A 20,646-nucleotide genomic window follows, 5' to 3' on the forward strand; every position below is an offset into this window, starting at 1 on the left:
TCTCTCACTTTGTCCCAGCTTACCCTTCCCCCTCCCCGTGTTTCTCTAAGGATTAACATGGAGCCCCTCCTATTCTCAGTGCCTGCAACTCTCGCCACACCCAGGACCCCAGAAAGGAGAGAAAGGAAAGAAGAGGATGGGTAACAGAGCCAGCTTAACAAATTTGTGAGTCATTAAAAAGCGACCAAATGAATTTAGGCTTTCAAAGTGATGTGAGAGTATCACACATCGTTATCTCCTCAGTGTGGCTGTCCCACCCACAGCTGCCGTTACAGTGAATATTTATCTTGACTTCATGTTAGTCTTTTTTTTTTTTTTTAATTTTATAGCTACTTTATTTATTTCTTTTTATTTTTGGCTGTGTTGGGTCTTCAGTTCGTGCGAGGGCTTTCTCTAGTTACAGCAAGTGGGGGCCACTCTTCATCGCGGTGCAGGGACCGCTCTTCATCGCAGTGCGCGGGCCTTTCACTATCGCGGCCCCTCCCGTTGCGGGGCACAGGCTCCAGACGCGCAGGCTCAGTAGTTGTGGCTCACGGGCCCAGCTGCTCCGTGGCATGTGGGATCTTCCCAGACCAGGGCTCGAACCCGTGTCCCCTGCATTAGCAGGCAGATTCTCAACCACTGCGCCACCAGGGAAGCCCCATGTTAGTCTTATATGTACTACATAACTTTATTTCTCATCCCAGGCACCTGGTACCCTGCTATGCAGCTCAAAAGAAACTTGTAAAGTACAAATGGACTGTCCAAAACACTTAGTTTTGTTGGTGCTAAGGTTCCCTGACTCCCCATAGATAAAAGGTTGCCCAGTTGTTTTTTCAGAACTGTGTCAAGGTTTAAAATTGTTCTCTATTTGCTGTGTCAAACAGATGGCCACTCTCAGTATGCAATCTCTCCTTCTATCTTCTCAAAATAGTTGTGTATTTTAGCCTGGTAACTTTAGTGTAGTCTTGATATCTTTTAGTGCTATGGTTTTAAAATATTTCCTTCTCAACCCCCTTGATATATTTTGAGTTACTGATTACACCTTAATTTCTCCTCTTTTCTTATCCAACAGCAGTATTTACCTTCATGGTCTTATTCAGGGGCTGAATGGTCATCCATTTTTTAAGATAATATGCCATATCCTTCAAAACCACACCTCCTCCAAGTATTGATTTCTGCTTTTAACAGGAACTTTTAATCACAGGCCTGCTTGAGTTCCCCTTCAGTTATTCAGCAAGTATTTTTTATTTATTTATTTAGTTTAAAAATATTTTATTTCTTGTATTTTGGCGGCATGTGGGATGGTTCCCCAACCAGGGATCGAACCCTGGCCTCCGCAGTGAAAGCGCGGAATCCTAAGCACTAGCCCACCAGGGAACTTCCATAAAATATCTTACTTATTTGGTAGCACCGGGCCTTAGTTGTGGCAGGCGGGCTCCTTAGCTGTGGCTTGCCAGCTCCTTAGTTGTGGCATGTGAACTCTTAGCTGCGGCATGCATGTGGTATCTAGTTCCCTGACCAGGGATTGAACCCAGGCCCCTCTCATGGGAAGTGCAGAGTCTTAACCACTGCGGCACCACGGAAGTCCCTTATTTATTTTTTAAAGTTGAAATGTTATTTATTTATTTATTTTTGGCCATGCTGTGGGCTTGTGGGATCTCAGTTCCCCGACCAGGGGTTGAGCTCAGGCCATGGCAGTGAAAGTCTGGAATCCTAACCACTAGAACTCCCGGGAACTCCCGGCAAGTATTGAGTATCTGCTATTGCAGGCACTGTCCTAGGTTTTGAAGACTCAACAGTTAATGCACAAAATTCTGGTCCTCATGGGGTTTATATTTTAGCATTTTCTGGGTGACAAATAGTAAAACGAATAAATAAAACATGTGCTCTCTGAACCCATCTTTTTTTTGTTAATTATTTATTTTTGGCTGCGCAACGGCTCTCTCTAGTTGCGGGGAACGGGGGCTACTCTTTGTTACTGTGCGCAGGCTTCTCATTGCGGTGGCTTCTTTTGTTGCGGAGCAAGGGCTCTAGGGGCGCAGGCTTCAGTAGTTGTGGCACTTGGGCTCAGTAGCTCCGTGGCATGTGGGATCTTCCCCGACCAGGGCTCAAACCTATGTTCCCTGCATTGGCAGGCGGATTCTTAACCACTGCATCACCAGGGAAGTCCCCTTAATCTGTCTTTGAAATGAGTAACTAGTTTTCTGAGGATTCAACGCTGTATACTCCTACATGGTGAAAGTGCGTTATAATCTGTGAACCACCCAGAATTAAGCCGCCTAATTCTCCAAACACATGATGGACTGGATGTTCTCATCAAATAAATTACCAGTTGGCCTTGTCCTTGGTTGTATGAGGACCAATGGCTCGCCCACTAGATCAGCAGGATCATCCAGGGAGTCAAGAATTTGAGTCAACGCCTCTTTTGTCCCACAGCTAGGAACAACTTACTACAAATGCCAACTTAGTGACTGCCTAAAAGTGGTCTTTGCACCAGCTGTATGAAACCTACCGAGTTGTTTAATAAACGGGCGAGGTTATCAGACTGCCACCCCAGGGTAAGAATCAGAACCTCTGGTGTGGTGCCTCAAAATCTGCAAGTTTAACAACTTCCCAAGGTGATGCTGGAGGTAAACCAATGTTTGGAAATCACAAAGATGTTGGCTAGAAGAGACTGGAGAACACTAGAAACTGAGAAAAGTTCCTGAAAAGCAAAACTAACCTGCGTGGGAGGCTGGGCGGAGGGGGGTGGGGTGGCGGGGGTTGGTAAAGACAGAGGAGGTGTTTGTATTATGACAAAAATAACTAATTATGCCACATCCCTCATAACCCCAACGTCCCACCACCGTCGTGGCAAACCGTCCGCAGGGTTTGCCTGAGACAGACGGCGTAAAGATCCCTTACTGGCAAGCGGCCCAACGCGCAGTCCGCACGGAGCGGAAGCTGGGAGAGCGATTTCCGCTGCCAGCACCCAAGATGGCGGCACGAGCGTCCCCACCACGCGAAACACATGCTCTGTGCCCCACCTCAGCATTTCAGGTCTCACTGGACTTTTGCAAGTCACCGTGGGAACCCTCAAGAGGGGGACCCCGCACTCCGGCGGCGATACCACCTCCCATTCCCAGCCCTAAGCCCTTATACCCTCGCCAAAGAATGCACTGGAAGCGCTCAGCCTATTAACTTCACTCCGTGCTCAGCCTGTAATACCTCCTGCAGCCGGCGAGCGGTGGGCGCACGGCCGAGGGGTCCCGAACGCCGGGCGATAGGGCCTTCGCCCCACTTTATTGGTGGGCCCATGCCGTGGGGTGGGCCTACATGCCCATTGGGCCGTGGACCGTGTCAGTCTTGGGAAATCGGTAAAGGGGAGAAGGAGGCACACTCAGCCATTGGGTTCTCTCTGCTGTCAATCAAAGCAACATCCGGCGACGGCCACTGTCTCCGCTCGTTGATTGGAGAAACGTGTTCCGGGGGAGGACGCGGAGGGCGGGCTTCCGTATGAGGTAGAAGGAGGGGGCGGGGAGGGAAGCGGAGGCTGGCGAGCTCTAGGCCGGCCGGCGGTGGCGGCGGCAAGGCCTGGCCTCGGGCTGAGCGCCTGCTGTGGCGGCAGCGGCGGACGCCGAGATCAGCAGAGGGTATCATGCACATTTCTTTCCCTAACGGGAGGGGCGCAGCGCCGCGGGGCCGAGGCTTACGGGGTGAAGGGCGGCGGGGTGGAGCTGAGGGGCAGGAGGCGGGAGCGGGCGGCCGAGCGGAGTTCGCGTCGGGGCCGGGCCCTGGGCCTGGCAGGGAGGGGCCGAGAGGCCGTGGAGAAAGCATCTCCGGGGTGGGTTGGACTGGGGAGGGCTGAGGGCCTGAGAAGGCGTGGTGTTAGGCCCGGGCTTGGGAGCGGGGTGGGGCCATAAGGGCGGAGGGCGGGGTGGGGTTTGGCCGTCAGGGTGGGTCAAGGCCAGGAAAGTAGCACTTGTTCGCTGCTGCCCAGAAGGCTAGAAGTCGAGGCGCCAGGAGCGGCATGGCGACTTGGTCCCAGCCGGACTCGGGTATCCGGGGCAGGGTGGGACCGGGCTCAGGCCTGGCCTTACTCGATCTTTAACGGTTTCTCGAACTTAATTGGCTCTTGGGAGGTTTTTAGTAGTAAATTGCGTGAGAACTGGAGGGTAGTGTAAGCAGGAATTCTGGGTCGCAGTTATGTTTACTCCAACCAGATAAGGGTGTGTGTGTGTGTGTGTGTGTGTGTGTGTGTGTGTGTGTGTGTGTCCCTCTTTCCCGTTAGGATGAAGTTCGTAGATGGGTCACAGCAGTGAACAGGAGAGAGCTATGTCGTGGTTTATGAGGTTAATGGAAGCTCAGAAGTAGAGACTAGAAAGTGAAAGGCAGCTTTACTCCCTCCCCACTTGGCTATCTGGGTTGAAGACTTGGCCATATCCTTCTGCTTTGGATCAGAAGGTCACGTGAATGAAAATAAAACCTGCCTATTCAAATTCTGGACCGAATAATCCTGCCTCAGGGCCCCCCATCTCGTCAGTACCCCCATTTTTTAAAAAATGTGAGAGTGATAGGAAAGGGAAATCAGATTTTAAAGTTGGGAAAACAAAAGGCGTTATTTTTTTCTATGATGTGGTGGTTGTTCTCTTGTCCTTTTACTCTCTCACCCATTAATAATCTCTCCCTCCCTTTTAGAACTTGAAGGCACAAGAATTGTAGGCAGTTTTCTCCTGAGAGATGAGAAACAAACTTTCTTTTAAGATAGGAAATGGACTTCTCACGCTAAAAATAGAAGCTGGGTAGTGTGTATGGGGTGGGGGGAGGGTTGGTAAATCAGACAAGGTGTAAAATATTTTGGATGCCCTGGGCATTATCTGCTTATCCAAAATGAGCTACCTTTTAGGGTACTGCAGAATTAATATCCAGAAACTGAGATCCCTTGTGAGCAATACCTTCCTCTCATAGTTGTTCTGTCTGTAACAGGTTTTCATGTTTTGTTTTTCTTGGAGTATAATAACTGATTTATTTTTAAATAAAAAATAAAAGTGGCCTTTTAATGTGTTTCCTACCTCTGCCTTGGTCATGGCATGAAAATTATGGAATCTTATCCTGTTGCTTTTGTGATTCCCATTTCAGGTTTCTCTGGAAACCCCCCTGGTAAGTGCGGAGGAGGCGGGACACTCTGACCCAAGACAAAAGGCCTGTAGCTCCAGCCAAAGGAAATAAACCTTAGGAGAGAGAAGGAAAAAAAAATATCCATCAGCTGTTCCCGAGAACAACCTGCAGTGAAATTTACAGAGAGGACAACTAATGTGAGTGAGGAAGTGACTGTATGTGGACTGTGGAGACAGTAAGTCACGTGGGCCCTGAGGGCCTGGACTGGGTTAGGAAACAGTTGTACTTTCGGAGGTGAGGTGTCAAGAAGGGAAAAGTGAATGTGGTCTGGAGTGTGGCCTTGGCTCCAAGGGGTGTGCTTTCCTCTGAGGCCGTCAGGAAGCTCAGCCCCTGTGTTCTGCCAGGGTGGGGTACAGGGTTTGGCACTGAGGAGGGTAACTTGCTGGCTGGAGCAGCAGAGCAGTGGCCTTGATTTGTCTTTTGGAAGATTTAAAAACCAAAAAGCATAAACATTCTGGTCCTTCAGCAATGCTTTCTCTGAAGAAATACTTAACGGAAGGACTCCTCCAGTTCACCATTCTGCTGAGTTTGATCGGGGTGCGGGTGGACGTGGATACTTACCTGACCTCGCAGCTCCCCCCGCTCCGGGAGATCATCCTGGGGCCCAGTTCTGCCTATACTCAGACCCAGTTCCACAACCTGAGGAATACCTTGGATGGCTACGGTATCCACCCCAAGAGCATAGACCTGGACAATTACTTCACTGCCCGGCGGCTCCTCAGTCAGGTGAGGGCCCTGGACAGGTTCCAGGTGCCAACCACTGAGGTTAACGCCTGGCTGGTCCACCGGGATCCGGAGGGGTCTGTCTCTGGCAGCCAGCCCAGCTCGGGCCTCGCCCTCGAGAGTTCCAGTGGTCTCCAGGATGTGACAGGCCCAGACAACGGGGTGCGAGAAAGCGAAACGGAGCAGGGATTCAGTGAAGATTTGGAGGATTTGGGGGCTGTAGCCCCTCCAGTCAGTGGAGACTTAACCAAAGAGGTTAGTGGCGACGTGGAGGGGAGGGTGGGAAGGGTCTGGGGTTGGGGGGGTGGGCTGGTCCTGAAGGAGTGTAGTAATAGTAGTAAGCCCTGTAAAGAACCAGAGAGGTTCCAGGGGGTCTCAGGCATTGTTCTGGGATAGGAGTGGGCTAGATTGTCTGACTAGGATTGGGGGTTGGGAGCATTTCCTTGTGTTGAACCATTGACCCACCTCTAAATGAACTGTCAGGGCAGTGGGAGGTCCTTAGAACATGCCTGTGTGTTTACTGCTTGGATTTCAACATGACTCCTGGAGGCCCAGGGTGGGGGAGGGAGTCATGTTGTGATGGGCTTTGATGCGGTGTATGTTTGTTGCTAAGACACAAATATTTTGTGGACTGTTGCCTTGTACCTCCCCCCACATCAAAACACACATACGTATCCTGAAGTTCTCCTCCTTTGTGGTCAGGCCTGTTGTGGTGGTAAGGTCCTGATAAGTCGCCTCTCCTGGGTCTGAGCCAAGGGGTAGATTTAGATAGTTATTCTTGGCCAGGAGAGGGCCAAGGCTCCCATTCTTTGCTAAAGGCCCACTGCAGCGCGTAGGGATGGGAGGGATGGGAACTAGAAGAGAAACCGCATTCTGCTGCTGAAGGCAGCTTGCTTTGAGCTGTCAGAGGTCTGAACTGAGGAGTGGCTGACACACTGCTCTGGGCAGAAGGTGATGCAGTCGCCTCTAACCATGTTAAATGGTTTCTGCTGCCCCTCCCCCACCAATGTGATAAGACTGCTTTGAGCTCTGCGTTTGGACCTGTCTTGCCACTCAGTCTTAAGGAGCTTGGAAAAAGGTCCAGTTCAGTTGCTGGCCGTTAGGGAAGGAGGAGGCTGGATTGCACTGGGCTGGGTTTTCCAGAGCTGAGTCTTGAGGCGAGGGTGCATGGGGGGATTGTTTGAGAAGAGGGGGTGTGGAGGTATGTTAAAAGTTTTACAGATGCTGTAGAACTTGGCTCTTTCTGCCTATCAGTCAGACCAGGTTTTGCCTCCCATCCCGCGTTGAAGCCTGTTCCTGAGCTCGGTTCTCTGAGTGTTAGTGACTGTCAAATCATGTGGCTTCCTCTGGGCCAGTGGTCCTCAACTGGGGATGATTTTGTCCATCAGGGAACATGTGGCAGTGTCCAGAGACAGTTTTGGTTGTCACAACTGGAGAAGGTGCTATTGGCATCTAGTGCAGAGATGCATGGGGTGCTGCTGAACTTCCTAAAAAGCATAGGACAGCCCCTAAATAACAGATTGATCTGGCCCCAAATGTCAGTAGTGCCAGGGTTGCTCTGTGCTTAGCTGGCTCATATTGGCTCTACTTTTGAGAGAGATAAGAATTACCTGAGTATGGGAGTCATGAGCACTCCTTGCCTTGCAGTGCCTCTTTTCTGAGATTCTTACAGTGCCACCTCTCTTCTGCTGCCTCTGTTATTTCCCGTCAACTGGGCTCCAGTCTTGGCACAGTGGTCTGAAGAAGTATGCCTCCCAGCCTCCTTTTCCATCATCCCACCCACGGTAGCTCCTCAAGGGGTGGATGTAATTGGGCTTGGGAATCCTGCTGCTGGTAACCCACCAGGCATAGCTTCATTCCTCTTCCTGCAGGGACCTCTCCTGGGATGGGGTGGAATGGGATGTTTTCAATGTAATTGGATGGGTTGGGGTGGGATGGGATGGGATGGGACTTTGACCCTGGTTGCCTCCATTTCTTGATCTTCATGAAGTTTGTGCTTTCCCTGACCACAGGCCTTCACTGCTCCCTCTGGAGATTGGGGGTGGGTTAGCATTAGGGGCCCAGGCTGGGTATGGGGGAAGGGAGGATTATTGTGTGTCTAGAACATTATTTCCTCAGCAACTCAGGGATAAAAATACCCAGGTCCAGAGCATGTGACAGGCACTGCTGGAGCTGGTATTATCCCTGGGGTGGCAGCACTCCCCTGCTGCCAGGCCTATTCGATGGACAGCTATAGCCCAGGCCCTTGTCAGGGATAGGATTCCCCTCGAGGTTGGCACTCTGCCCAGAGCAGGGGGTGGCCTGTGTACAGCTCTCTGCAGGCAAGGAGGAGCACTCTGCAACCAAGGAGAACATACTGTCCCTGACCTGACCTTAGGCTCAAGGGGAGCAGCAGTGAGGATGGGAGCCAGAATTGTGACCCTGATTCTGTCAGGGGCATTCTTCCTGCTTTAGAGATGTAAGCCGGGGCTCAGGCCGAGATTGCTCTTGAACAAAGCCTGGGGTAAAGAGAAAGTGGGGGGCGGGGGGGGACATGTTTGTGTCCAGGACGTTGCGGAGCACCTGTCTCCTTCAGTGCTGGCTTTCAGGCTCCTGTCTCCCTCCTCTTGCCTGGGGCTAGGCCTGGCCAGCACTGTGACATCCCTGCATATGTGCAGATGGCTTTCCCCCTTCCTCTTGTCTGGCTTGTTGTAGGGTGACAAAGCCCCTGGTTCCCAGTGGATCTGGGTGCACTGGGTTCCTGCCCAGCCTAGCTTTGAGCCTTGGGCTTGAGGACGACTGGCCACAGCCCTCCTGAGGAACGGGAAAACTCCTTACACTTCCAGGGAAGAACTTAGATTCCCGGAGAAGCTGTGGGAGGAGTGTCTGCCCAGTCCTGAGTTCCAGTCCTGAGTGGGCTGGGTAAGCAGGATGCGACAGGAGGGAGAGTGGCACCCCTTCCCCCCAGGGCTCTCTCACTGCGCCACCCCGGCTGGCTGACTGGGCTGGGTGGGGCTGCCCGCCCCTGGGTGCGTCTCCTTGAGGAGACGGAGGCGGCCCGGGGATGGGCTGGTTCCTTGCGGCAGCTTCTCCAGCTGCCCTGGTGCAGAGATTGGCTCCCGGCTGCAGCTAGGTAACAGGCGGTGGGAGGGGATTGGCTCCTTCCGCATCTCCAGCGGAGACTTGGGGGAGGAGATTGGCTCTCGTCGCAGCCTAGGTAACGACAGTGGGAGGGGATTGGCTCTTTCCGCAGCCCAGCTGCTGACCTGGGGGAGGGGATTGGCTCTCTGCAGCCTCAGCAGTGACCTGCGGGGTGGGAGGGGGAGGGGATTGGCTCCTTGCTGCAGCCTAGGTAACAAGTTTGGGGGGCGTGGGGAGGGGGAGAGAGGGAGGAGCGGGAGGATAGGCCCAGGAGGGAGCTTGCTTTCCTCTGCAGCTTGAGCACGGAGCATGGGGTGGGAGTCCCATCTCACTGCAGCCTCTGCGGTGAGCGCAGGGTGGGGGCTGCCGGGCGCCTGAGTGGAACTGGGGTTGTGAGGTGGGAGGGGGCTGCTCCAGGATGGAGGAAGGGGGCTGGGCTGGGCCGCCCAGGCAGCAGCACGGGCGGGGCACCCTCCTTGGGCCCCTCGGAGCTAGCAAGGGGCCACCCTTCCAGCCTGGTGTGCTCCCTGCGAGCCAAGAGCTCCTTGGAGCCCCCTGTCCGGCTGCCCAGCACCAGCTGCCCTGGGGCTCATCTCGCAGACCATGACCCGCCTGGACCGCAGCTCTCACAGTGGTAGGGGCCATGCCAAAGGGAGCCGGCCCCTTAACTCTTTGGTGGCTGGTCACCGGGTGGCCCAGCCCCCCTCTGCTCCTGGGTCCAGGGCTTCTGTTCAGGTTGGTATATGTGGGGAGACTGCAGGGAGAGGTGCACCTGGGAGGTCTTAGGATTAGGGAGGTTTACTGTGGGAGAGGGATACCTGGTCAGAGCTAGGGAGGTGGGTCTAAGCTAAGGATACTGCTTTCTGGAAAGTGTCTTTTAATCTCTGATTGGAAGGCAACAGTTCAGGGTTTCTTCAACAGCAGGGGGCGGCATGTATAGGAAACCCGAACGTCTCATATTTATTGGGGTTGTACGCTGGTGGCAGTGGGGGTGGCAGTTGGAGCAGGAACTAATCGGGAGCCGCCAGCGTAGAGTGAGAGGGAGGCGTTTTGGTGCCCGAGGCGGCAGTTGTGGCTGGGCAGTGATGGGGGCTATGTCCTTGAGTGGGTTGACTGATGGGAGTCAGTGAGTCCTGGGGTGTGGTAAGGAAGTGAGAGCACTGGTTTGTGGGGACACCGTGGGGCTGGCCTTGGCAGGGGTGGGGTGTCCAGTGAGGATCATCTGACTGCCTGAGGCTCTCCGGGGATTGAGGCAGCTTGCTAGGATCAGCTGAAAGTGGGCATTCTATTCTGGTAGGGATGGATCTTGAGGTGAGCCTGGACTGAGAATTGTGGGTGTTCAGCCGTACTCCTGCCTCATCCAGGGAAGGGGGAACGGCTGTAGGAAGGGCTGGATAGCCTGTCGTTGTCATTGGTTGCATCAGGTGGTTGCAAATGCAGGGATTTTCCTCTCCAGTCCACCCCACCCCTTTATGCAAATGAAATGGCACCACAGGCTGATGCAAGGCTGGCCACTGCGAAGCAATTTTGCTTGACAGTTCACTCTTGCTTGCCATGGCCGGCTTTCTACAAACCAAGTTTTAAGGGATTCCCATTCCCGAAATGAGAAGTGTCTCCTGCTTCCCCCTTCCTTCTTAAGTAGTGGTAAGATGGCCCTGCCTTTTGGCCTGGCTGTGCCTCTGGTCCAGATCCTAAGCCTGCAGACCGGTATGGTGATGGTTGTGCTAGTGGTTTTCGCTAGCTCTTTTTTTTTTTTTTTTTTGGAGGCTGGTGTCTGGAAATGGATGAATGAAGCTGTGCTGGTACGGAGGGGACAGGGGGTAGAGTCTGGCAGGTGTAGATTGGGAGGGGCCCCACCCGGGAGTAGTTGGGGTGATGCTAGGAGGAACCTCTGAGGGGCAGGACAGGGAGGGGCCCCTGGACCCCAGAGCTAAAGTCAAGGTGCTCTGTCTTTCAGGACATAGATCTGATTGACATCCTTTGGCGACAGGATATTGACCTGGGGGCTGGGCGTGAGATTTTTGACTACAGTCATCGCCAGAAGGAGCAGGATGTGGATAAGGAACTGCGAGATGGAGCAGAGCAGGAGGACACCTGGCCAGGCGAGGGTGCAGAAGCTCTGGCACGAAACCTGCTAGTGGATGGAGAGACTGGGGAGAGCTTCCCTGCACAGGTACTCCTGCCTCTGCCCACTTCTAGAAACTTCTCTTTAGAGAAGGCAGGTTGTGTCTGTGGGATGGGCCTGAATGTATATCTCGGGTTGGGGTTTCTAAGTCACAGTGGTGGCTGAGGAAGCGGGAGTAGAAGAGCAGCCGCAGCGGAGGGGCCACGCCTTGGTAACGAACAGCACACGGGAGGCAGAGCACCTAGCGGCTTTCTGCTTGTGTCAGAACCCCCCACTCTCTTCTCCCCTGGAGTTTGGGACTCAGGGCCAGCCGACAGCCTGGGAACGGAGGGAGAGTGTAGGCCTGCAACCATGCAGGGCCTCCTTCAAGCTTCCCCTTGGAAAGGCTGGGGAAGGGGCTTCGGCCCACAGGCAGCCAAGGCCCGGGTCAGTCAGACTTAACAGTTGCTGTTGCCACAGGTGCCTGGTGGGGAGGACCAGACAGCCCTGTCCCTGGAAGAGTGCCTTAGGCTGCTGGAGGCCACCTGCCCCTTTGGGGAGAATGCTGAGGTGAGCAGGACTCCAGGGAGAGCACACTGAGTCAGCAGGGCAGCCTGCACACAGTGTGTCTCTCTGTGGCTGCCTGAGGGGCCGGCTTTTGGTGTTGGCCTTGTCCTGGCTGCTGGGGGTGAATTCAGAGGAAGGAAGAAACAGAACCTCAGGTGGTAGTCTCGGGGAGGAAAGCAGAAGGTGGTCTTTCCTCCTCCCCTGTTAAACCCTCTGTGTTTTGCCCTAGTTTCCAGCAGACATTTCCAGCATAACAGAAGCAGTGCCTAGTGAGAGTGAGCCCCCAGGTCTTCAAAACAATCTTTTGTCTCCTCTCCTGACGGGGACAGAGTCTCCATTTGATTTGGAACAGCAGTGGCAAGATCTCATGTCCATCATGGAAATGCAGGTAGGATTATCAGAACCAGGCACAAACCTATCGGACTTTGTGTGGGGTGTTTTCATACTCAGTTGCTTTTCCACTTCTGGGAAAAGAGAGAGTAACACCTTTCTGATCCATAGGAAAGTGGGGACACTGAGAGGTAACTGTCCATGTGTCAGTAGGTGGTGGAGTCAGGATTGGGGTTTGGGTTAAAGCCCCGGGGCTCAGGCTTCTAAAGCAGGCCTGGCTCCTAGGTGTGCCTCCTTCTTTCCCTTCAGGCAGATAATCACTTGGCTGGGTGTTTCCTAGGTTTAGCATTAATAAAAGCTGACATTCTTGTAGTGCTTTACAGCCATCGTCGTCTCACTTGGCCCTCACGATCATCTAGTCAGCCCTTTATTATTTTAAACGTGAGGACACTGAACCTCAAAGAGAGACTGAGTGAAATGCTCCTGGTCTTACAGCAAGTGGTGCAGCTAGGCTTTCTTACTCCAAGGCTGGGTGTACTTTTCACTGTGCTGATTTTGCAGTGTTAGGTGCTTTTTTCCTCTCCTCCATGATGGGGGAGTCTGGGCCAAACATGACCTGGAGCTGATCAGTCCTGCCTTGGGGTGGAGTCCACAGGGAGGAACCCGTCTCTGCCAGGCATGATGGATCAAGCGGGGCCAGGAGCTGATGCTGTGGGCTGTGGTTCCCTGTCTCTTGCCTTTACACCCATGCAGCTGTGCCTATGTTGGGTGCCTGCTGTCGTGAGCCCCCAGCCACACCTGGGGATGGAGTCTGCGCTAAGTGAACGGTGATGCTCTTCTCCCCTCCCAGGCCATGGAAGTGAACACATCAACAAGTGAAATCCTGTACGATGCCCCTCCAGGAGACCCACTGAGCACCAACTACAGCCTTGCCCCCAACACTCCCATCAATCAGAATGTCAGCCTGCATCAGGCGTCCCTGGGGGGCTGCAGCCAGGACTTCTCACTCTTCAGCCCTGAGGTGGAGAGCCTGCCTGTGGCCGGCAGCTCCACGCTGCTCCCGCTGGTCCCCAGCAATTCTACCAGCCTCAACTCCACCTTTGGTTCCACCAACCTGGCAGGGCTCTTCTTTCCACCCCAGCTGAATGGCACAGCCAACGACACAGCAGGCCCTGAGCTGCCTGACCCACTCGGGGGTCTGTTAGATGAAGCCATGCTAGATGAGATCAGCCTGATGGACCTGGCCATTGAAGAAGGCTTTAACCCCGTGCAGGCCTCCCAGCTCGAAGAGGAATTTGACTCTGACTCAGGCCTCTCCTTGGACTCCAGCCATAGCCCTTCCTCCCTGAGCAGCTCTGAAGGTAGTTCTTCCTCCTCCTCGTCCTCCTCCTCCTCCTCTTCTTCCTCTTCTTCTTCCTCTGCTTCTTCCTCAGCCTCTTCCTCCTTTTCTGAGGAAGGTGCAGTTGGCTACAGTTCTGACTCTGAGACCTTGGATCTGGAAGAGGCTGAGGGCGCTGTGGGCTACCAGCCCGAGTATTCCAAGTTCTGCCGCATGAGCTACCAGGACCCAGCTCAGCTCTCCTGCCTGCCCTATTTGGAGCACGTGGGCCACAACCACACATACAACATGGCACCCAGTGCCCTCGACTCCGCTGACCTGCCACCACCCAGCACCCTCAAGAAGGGCAGCAAGGAGAAGCAGGCTGACTTCCTGGACAAACAGATGAGCCGGGATGAACATCGAGCCCGAGCCATGAAGATCCCCTTCACCAACGACAAGATCATCAACCTGCCTGTGGAGGAGTTCAACGAGCTGCTGTCCAAGTACCAGCTGAGCGAGGCCCAGCTGAGCCTCATCCGTGACATCCGGCGCCGTGGCAAGAACAAGATGGCGGCGCAGAACTGCCGCAAGCGCAAGCTGGACACCATCCTGAACCTGGAGCGGGATGTGGAGGACCTGCAGCGCGATAAAGCCCGGCTGCTGCGGGAGAAGGTGGAGTTCCTCCGGTCCCTGCGGCAGATGAAGCAGAAGGTCCAGAGCTTGTACCAGGAAGTGTTTGGGCGGCTGCGGGATGAGAACGGGCGGCCCTACTCGCCCAGTCAGTATGCGCTGCAGTATGCCGGGGATGGCAGCGTCCTCCTCATTCCCCGCACCTTGGCTGACCAGCAGGCTCGGCGGCAGGAGAGGAAGCCGAAGGACCGGAGAAAGTGAGCCTGGGGAGGAAGGGGGTTGACGCTCACCGAGATGGAAACTGGAGAAGGGCTGGGCCTGGACCTGGACCTACAGCGGGGACTTTAATGCCTTCTTATCCAATAGATCTCAGATGGGATGACTGCGGGTCAGTGGACAGGAAGAGGCAGGCGCAGGCGCTGTCTGGCTCAGCTTCCCCCACTGAGGGGGGTGGAAGTGGCCAGACTGTTTGGGTGGACAGGGTCCTCACCCCTACCCCTTTCCTTTGAGGGAAGGGTGGTGCTGGCATTGCTGGAGGCCGAAAAAGGGAAAGTAAGGGACTTGAGAGAGGAGAGGAAAGTAGTAGAAAGTCTCATTCCTGGAAGGAAGGAAGGAAAACAAAAAACCCAGAAAAATCAAAGCGGGAAGAAAATCAGAGGGCAGGTTAAGTTGGCTCTGGCCAGGATTTCAGGCAGCAGGTTTTAGAGGGGACTAGATCACTGGTGTGAGTAAACCCCACTTCAACCTAGGGGAGGGGTGGAACACGGAGTAGGTTCTGGGAGGGGCCTGTGAACTCTTCCTGCTCCTGCACTTTGGCATCCCTGAAGGGGAGCTCTTGGATGATACCTCCTGTGAGGTTTCCATCATAGGGGAGCCCCTGGGACCCAACACTGGCTTGGAGGGTTAGGATCAAAGGGTAGAGTCAACAGGCGGGGGTCGTGAGGCCTCATGTTGCAGCAGCCCCAACACCAAGCATGTCACTCACTGCCCTGCCATACATCTTCCTCTGTGCCCAGTCACCCCTGAGCTGAGGCTCCCACATCTCCATCAGAGCCTGCATGCGAATGCTGTTCTCTTCCCACCCGTGCGCCCCCACCACTCACCGGCTGCCTGGAGCTCTTCTGGAGCTGGGGTGCCGGCAGTGCCCACAGGGCTGGGCCTGCAGCCTCCTGGGAGCTGCTCTGAGGCAGGGGGATGGTGTGGACAAGCCAGGCAGTATTCAGCACAACACTGGGGAATGACCCTTCCCTCAGGCCTCCCCTACCAACAACTGGGCTTTGTCACTGGAAAGACAAAAAACTACAAAACCCAGCAGCAACAACAAAAACTAGTCCTCTTAGAGTTTCTTGCGCTTTGATTTTTTTTAGGGCTTGAGCCCTGTTTCACTTATAGGGTCTAGAATGCTTGTGTTGAGTAAAAAGGAGATACCAATATTCAAAGCTGCTAAATGTTCTCTTTGCCATAAAGACTCCGTGTAACCGTGTGAACACTTGGGATTTTTCTCCTCTGTCCCAAGGTCTCTGTCTGTCTTTTTTGGGTTTCTTTCTAGGAGAATGAGAAGTGCATGTAACGGGGGCTGAGGGTACCCCTCCCTCAGGCTCTTGGCCACAGGCAGCTTCTCCACACCCCCAGTTTAGCAAGGGCTCCTGGAGGACTGCCTGGGGGAGGCAGAGAGGGGAGCGCCAAGTGGCCGGGTGGTTCCAGGACCACAGTGTCTCTAACTGTTGCCACTGCTGTCCCCACCTTGGCCTGGGTCTGGAGCATTGTCTGCCCCGGGCTAGCAGGAATGAGTTGAAGGGGGGAAGCACTGATTCTCCTCCCCGCTTAGGTGGGGAGGCATTCTAACTGAGCAGTACAGATAGAAGGCACGAACCTGGGAAGTGCTTTTATAAATTATTTTCCTTGTAGATTTTATTTTTAATTTATCTCTGTGACCTGCCAGGGAGAGGAGAGAGAGATGCTGTGAGCACATGACAAAATAAAATAAAATAAAATGGATGATTTATTCTCAAGTGCAATTTTTCCCTATTTTGAATTTAAATTGAGAGTAAAGGAAACAGGCCCCATGAGGAGAGGACTGGCCATTGTGTAGCTAAGGCAGAGCTCTTAGGGGAAAGTGGGTGGAGAGCAGCAGAGATTGACAATGAAGAATTTAGAAAGACAAAAGTCTTAAATACTGTATTAAAGCTTCCAAACAGGTGTTATGTGCCTTTTTGTAGGGTTTGCCAGCTGAATCCTTTTAGAGGAAGGATTCAGAATCCTTTTTGGCCTTTCTCCTAGGGCTAGGCTAGGTGGGTGTTGTCACCTGGCCCAGCTCCTTACCTGTCTTCCTGTGGCAGACTGCATTTTTAATATTGATTGTGCTGTTATTTCTCTGGTGGCCCCACCTACCAACGGGGTGCAGAGCTTTGGAGCGTAGTCACAGTGACGACGGTGATGGCAGAAACCCAGGAGACCTACAGGACCGGCACATGCCAAGCACTTCACTATAACAGCAGGGCCACGGAACCAGAGAACAGAAAGCTAGACCCGAGGGTTTAAGGCATTTGAAAGCTCTCCAGCTGAGGTGACCAGGATCTGTTCTCCCTCAAAGTAATACAAAAAGCCTGTGAAGAGTTGAATGCTTTAAGGTACTGGATGGTTGCTGGAACAGCCACATGCGCATCTAGGGGTAGGTACTTAACAAATGTCCAAGTAATGAATGCCCACCTGACAGTGTCTGTGAGATTACCAAATGAAGTTTAGGACTGGAAGCTGTGATCCTCCTCATGAAACCTGTGATCTTGAACTCCCCATGTACCGCTGTGTGACCTGGCTTAGCCCAGTCCTTTAATGATGCTACTAGAGTTTATCCTATGGGGTGAATAGAATTCTGGGAGTAACACTGAGTTCTTTTTTGTTTCAATTTACAATGGCTTTTGCCCCCCCATCTAGTTGGAAGGGGTTGGTCTTATCAAACAAGAGCTCTTTCCTAATTAGTAATTAACTTATGACTGTAAGCCAAATAAAATGAAGATTCTTAAAAAAAAAAAAGGCTAAAAATTAAGTCAGAAAAACTTAATTTATGCTGATAAAGAAATACAAGTTATATACAGAAAACTGACATGTAAAATTCAGAGTAATGTTTTCGTATACTTTCTAGAAATGTGTATATATGTATTTTTGTTTAGTACACAATTAGGCTATAACTTTTGTTTTGCAACTTTTCAAACAGATTTTAAAGATTTTAAGAAAAAGTCCTCTCACCTCCCCCTTTGCTAGTGTTGCCTCTGGTCTGAGAAAGTGTGTTTTGGTCACCCCTTTCCCCCATGTCCCCTTATGGAGAGATGTACAGTTGTGTCTGGGAGCTTGCTGATTAGCTGGGGCTTTGGGCCAAGTTGGTCAGCACTGCTGTGGGGCTGACCTCTTTTTGCTGTTGGCAGGTGGAGTGGGTGTTCCAGCTTCAAGGCTTTTTCTGGCAGGAAGAAGATATGAGAACTCAAGTAAGGACTGTGAAGGCTGCTACACCTGAGACAGGAAGTGAGACGAGGTCCTAGATTTCGCAGGGAGATGAGCAGACCTCAGGACCAAACTTCTGAGACCGTGCTTGGGTAGGGGTCGAAGACTTGCTTTGTCTTGACTTTAGTCCTAGGCATCATTCAAACTGATTTTCCCACACATTTTAAATCATGTAAGGCGACGGAAGTAGATCCATTGTGGTTTTTTTCTTAAGGCTGCACCACATGGCCTGTGGGATCTTAGTTCCCTGACCAGGGATCGAACCCGTGCCCCCTGCAGTGGAAGCGCAGAGTCCTAACCACTGGACCGCCAGGGAAGTCCCAGATCCACTGTTTCAATCTCTGCCCCACACACGATCTCATCAGTGAAGCCAGGGCTATTTCAGAATCAGTAAAAATAGAAAAAATATAGAACTGAGGGAAAATAGATACCTAGAGACATGCTCAGTGTCATCAAGACCTGGCCTCCACGGCTGACTCCTTGCCCTTCCTAGGGAAAGCTGAACAGCAATTAAAAACAGCCAGTGAATGAGGAGGTACTTTCCATGGAGTCCTGCCTTCCTCAGGCTGCCTTCATCCCTGCTTTGACCACCCACAGCTACACCAGACCTTGCTGCTCTTCAGATCTGTTTGGCACATAGCTGGAAAACAAGTGCCTCGCAGAAAAAAGAACATCCCCACCACCGTAGTTCTACCTCATCCAGCAGGGACTGACCTAGGGCAACAGCTTCAGAAACTCAGACTAAATATGTAGTTTTAGGGCACTACCAGCAAGAGCCCATTTCCTTGATACTATCCATGTACAAAAATGGGTACCAGGTTGGTGTCTGCCTCTCTGGAAGTCATTTTCCCAACCAAGTGTAGCAAAATCTCTAGCAAAATCCATGTGTTTGATTATTATCATGAGTGGTTAAGCCTTGTTTTCCTATTCCTGATCCATCTGGGAAGTGAAAGGGAACCATAGACCTTCAACTTGTCATTTTGTCAGTGCACCAAGAACCTCTTTCACTTTTACTTCTCCCACAGAGGTCAGTCATCCTCCTTCCGTCTAGTTCTGAACTTTATAGAGAGTGAGTATGTGGGGACTCTGGGGATACGTGTGAAGCTTAACGCGTGATTTGAGTTCTGGTCCTTTTTCTGTCTAGGATTTCTTTGAAAGTTCATGCCTGCCTGAATTAGTTGAGAATCAGAATCTAGTGTACAAGTTGTCTCCGGTGGAGTGAGAATATGGGCCTTTGTGAAGAAGTGTGTTTTCAAAATCAGTTGGATAGAAATCCTCGTCTTCCTTTTTGAGTGTGCAGAAATATCAATAAAAGTCTTAAAGCTGGTTCTTTTCCAGTCTAACTGCAGAATGGAATAGGTTGTACAGTATTTGTTACTTAATTCCAGATGCTGTTTCAACCAAGGAAGCAAAACCTAGTTCACTTGGGGAGAGGTGGAGAAAAGACCAAGAGTGGGGCTCTGCCTTTTGTTTTAAACACAAATTTAATAAGGCTAATTCAGTTGTCTTAATAAACCTTCCAATCTTCAGCTAGGGGCTGAAGCAGTAACTGAAACTGTGGGCCCATGTCCTAGAGCCAGGCCCCAAAGTAGCCCAGCCTGACCTGTGACTATGCAAACAGTAAACAGGGCAGGATTGGTCAAAGTCAACCAGGATTTAAAAATCCATGTGGGGTAAACAGTGGCTTTGGTACTATCACAAGTAGTACTTTGGTAAATCACATGCAAACCAACAAGGTCAGAATGCAGACTCAAACCTGCTGGTGAATTAACACAAGCTATTTAATATCAACAAAAACTAGTCAGCATTATATTGTAAACCTAATGTTTCAGCCTTGCCTCAGAGTTCTGCCACCTAACTGACCTAAGCAAAAAAAAAAAGCCTTAGAAACAGACTCCTTACTCTACTTGCCCTATAGGGCAGGGCCAACTATGCTTTTCATCCCAGCAGGATGATTTTATTTCACATTTCATTTGCTTTCAATATTCATCAGTTTACTCAACGGGAAGTGCCCAAGGCCAAAGTCGATTAAAAGTCATCCATACGAGAGGTAAGCAACCCTGAGCACATCGGCTAGGAAAGCAGCAACTTTTGGAGAAAACCTCATTGCTGGACAGTCAAACCAAGGTGATGTGCAGATCAGAGACTGACAAGTTGTCTGAGGATCTTAAGCTCCTATATCAAACTTCTTACCTTCTTACCATATATCAGAACACCAGGATGTCTCTACCTATTGCTAAAAGGCAAGGTGAAGGAAGCCAAGACTCCTTCCTTTAATAAGCTGAATGCTGGCCTGGTAGTGGTATTTGTATTTCAGTCAAATTCTAGCGGAGGGGACTTCCCTGGTGGTGCAGTGGTTAGGAATCTGCCTGCCAATGCAGGGGATATGGTTTCGAGCCCTGGTCCAGGAAGACCCCTCTTGCCACGGAGCAACTAAGCCTGTGCGCCACAACTACTGAGCCTACGCCCTAGAGCCTGCGTGCCACAACTACTGAGCCTGCGCACCTAGAGCCCGTGCTCCACAACAAGAGAAGCCACCACAATGAGAAGCCCGCGCACTGCAATGAAGAGTGGCCCCCGCTCGCTGCAACTAGAGAAAGCCCTCGCAGCAATGCAGCCAAAAATAAATAAATTAAAAAAAAAAATTCTAGTGGAGGGAAAACACTGAGCCTGGATTTAGTTCATTCCTATCAGTTCTGAGTTTTATTTTTTTTTTTTTTTTTTTTTTTTTTTTTAAATTCCCTTTTTTTTTTTTTTTTTTTTTAAATTATTTATTTATTTATTTATTTATTTTTGGCTGTGTTGGGTCTTCGTTTCTGTGCGTGGGCTTTCTCAAGTTGTGGCAAGTGGGGGCCACTCTTCATCGCGGTGCGCGGGCCTCTCACTGTCGCGGCCTCTCTTGTTGAGGAGCACAAGCTCCAGACGCGCGGGCTCAGTAGTTGTGGCTCACGGGCCTAGTTGCTCCGTGGCATGTGGGATCTTCCCAGACCAGGGCTCGAACCCGTGTCCCCTGCATTGGCAGGCGGATTCTCAACCACTGCGCCACCAGGGAAGCCCCAGTTCTGAGTTTTAAATGAGAACATCCTCATGATGTTCATGAGAAGGCCCAACTTGCACATCAGAACATGATGTTCACGTTCATCCTCATGAGAAGGCCCAGCTTGCACATCAGATTAGTATGACTTGATCAGATAAATTTGATCTCAAACAAACA

The 20,646-nt window shown here is 51.8% G+C and overlaps 1 protein-coding gene across 6 annotated transcripts; it reads left to right on the plus strand.

The window, feature by feature from the left end:
- Positions 1-3,463: 3,463 nt before the first annotated feature.
- NFE2L1 (NFE2 like bZIP transcription factor 1) lies at positions 3,464-18,758 on the plus strand. 6 transcript variants are annotated; one of them, XM_057535470.1, is made up of 6 exons: positions 3,464-3,614; positions 5,101-6,117; positions 10,973-11,155; positions 11,567-11,656; positions 11,883-12,041; positions 12,834-18,758. In XM_057535470.1, exons 2-6 carry the CDS (start codon positions 5,608-5,610, stop codon positions 14,193-14,195), a joined length of 2,304 nt encoding a protein of 767 aa, XP_057391453.1. In that variant the 5' UTR covers positions 3,464-3,614; positions 5,101-5,607; the 3' UTR covers positions 14,196-18,758. The 6 variants fall into 6 exon arrangements, with proteins under 6 accessions (XP_057391453.1, XP_007183734.1, XP_057391454.1 ...); XM_007183672.3 differs by having other exon boundaries at positions 10,940-11,155; positions 12,834-15,932; XM_007183671.2 differs by lacking the exon at positions 3,464-3,614 and adding an exon at positions 3,908-4,019 and having other exon boundaries at positions 10,940-11,155; positions 12,834-15,932.
- Positions 18,759-20,646: the final 1,888 nt, after the last annotated feature.

This window comes from Balaenoptera acutorostrata, chromosome 20, assembly GCF_949987535.1.
Source record: "Balaenoptera acutorostrata chromosome 20, mBalAcu1.1, whole genome shotgun sequence".
NCBI classification, from domain to species: Eukaryota; Metazoa; Chordata; class Mammalia; order Artiodactyla; family Balaenopteridae; genus Balaenoptera; species Balaenoptera acutorostrata.

Excerpts from the sequence above, each read along its gene's own strand:
- NFE2L1 (XM_007183672.3), top strand. The coding sequence starts at position 5,608 with ATGCTTTCTCTGAAGAAATACTTAACGGAAGGACTCCTCCAGTTCACC. Across the intron at positions 11,156-11,566 it reads GGGAGAGCTTCCCTGCACAG|GTGCCTGGTGGGGAGGACCA; the intron begins GTACTCCTGCCT and ends CTGTTGCCACAG. Across the intron at positions 12,042-12,833 it reads TGTCCATCATGGAAATGCAG|GCCATGGAAGTGAACACATC; the intron begins GTAGGATTATCA and ends CTCCCCTCCCAG.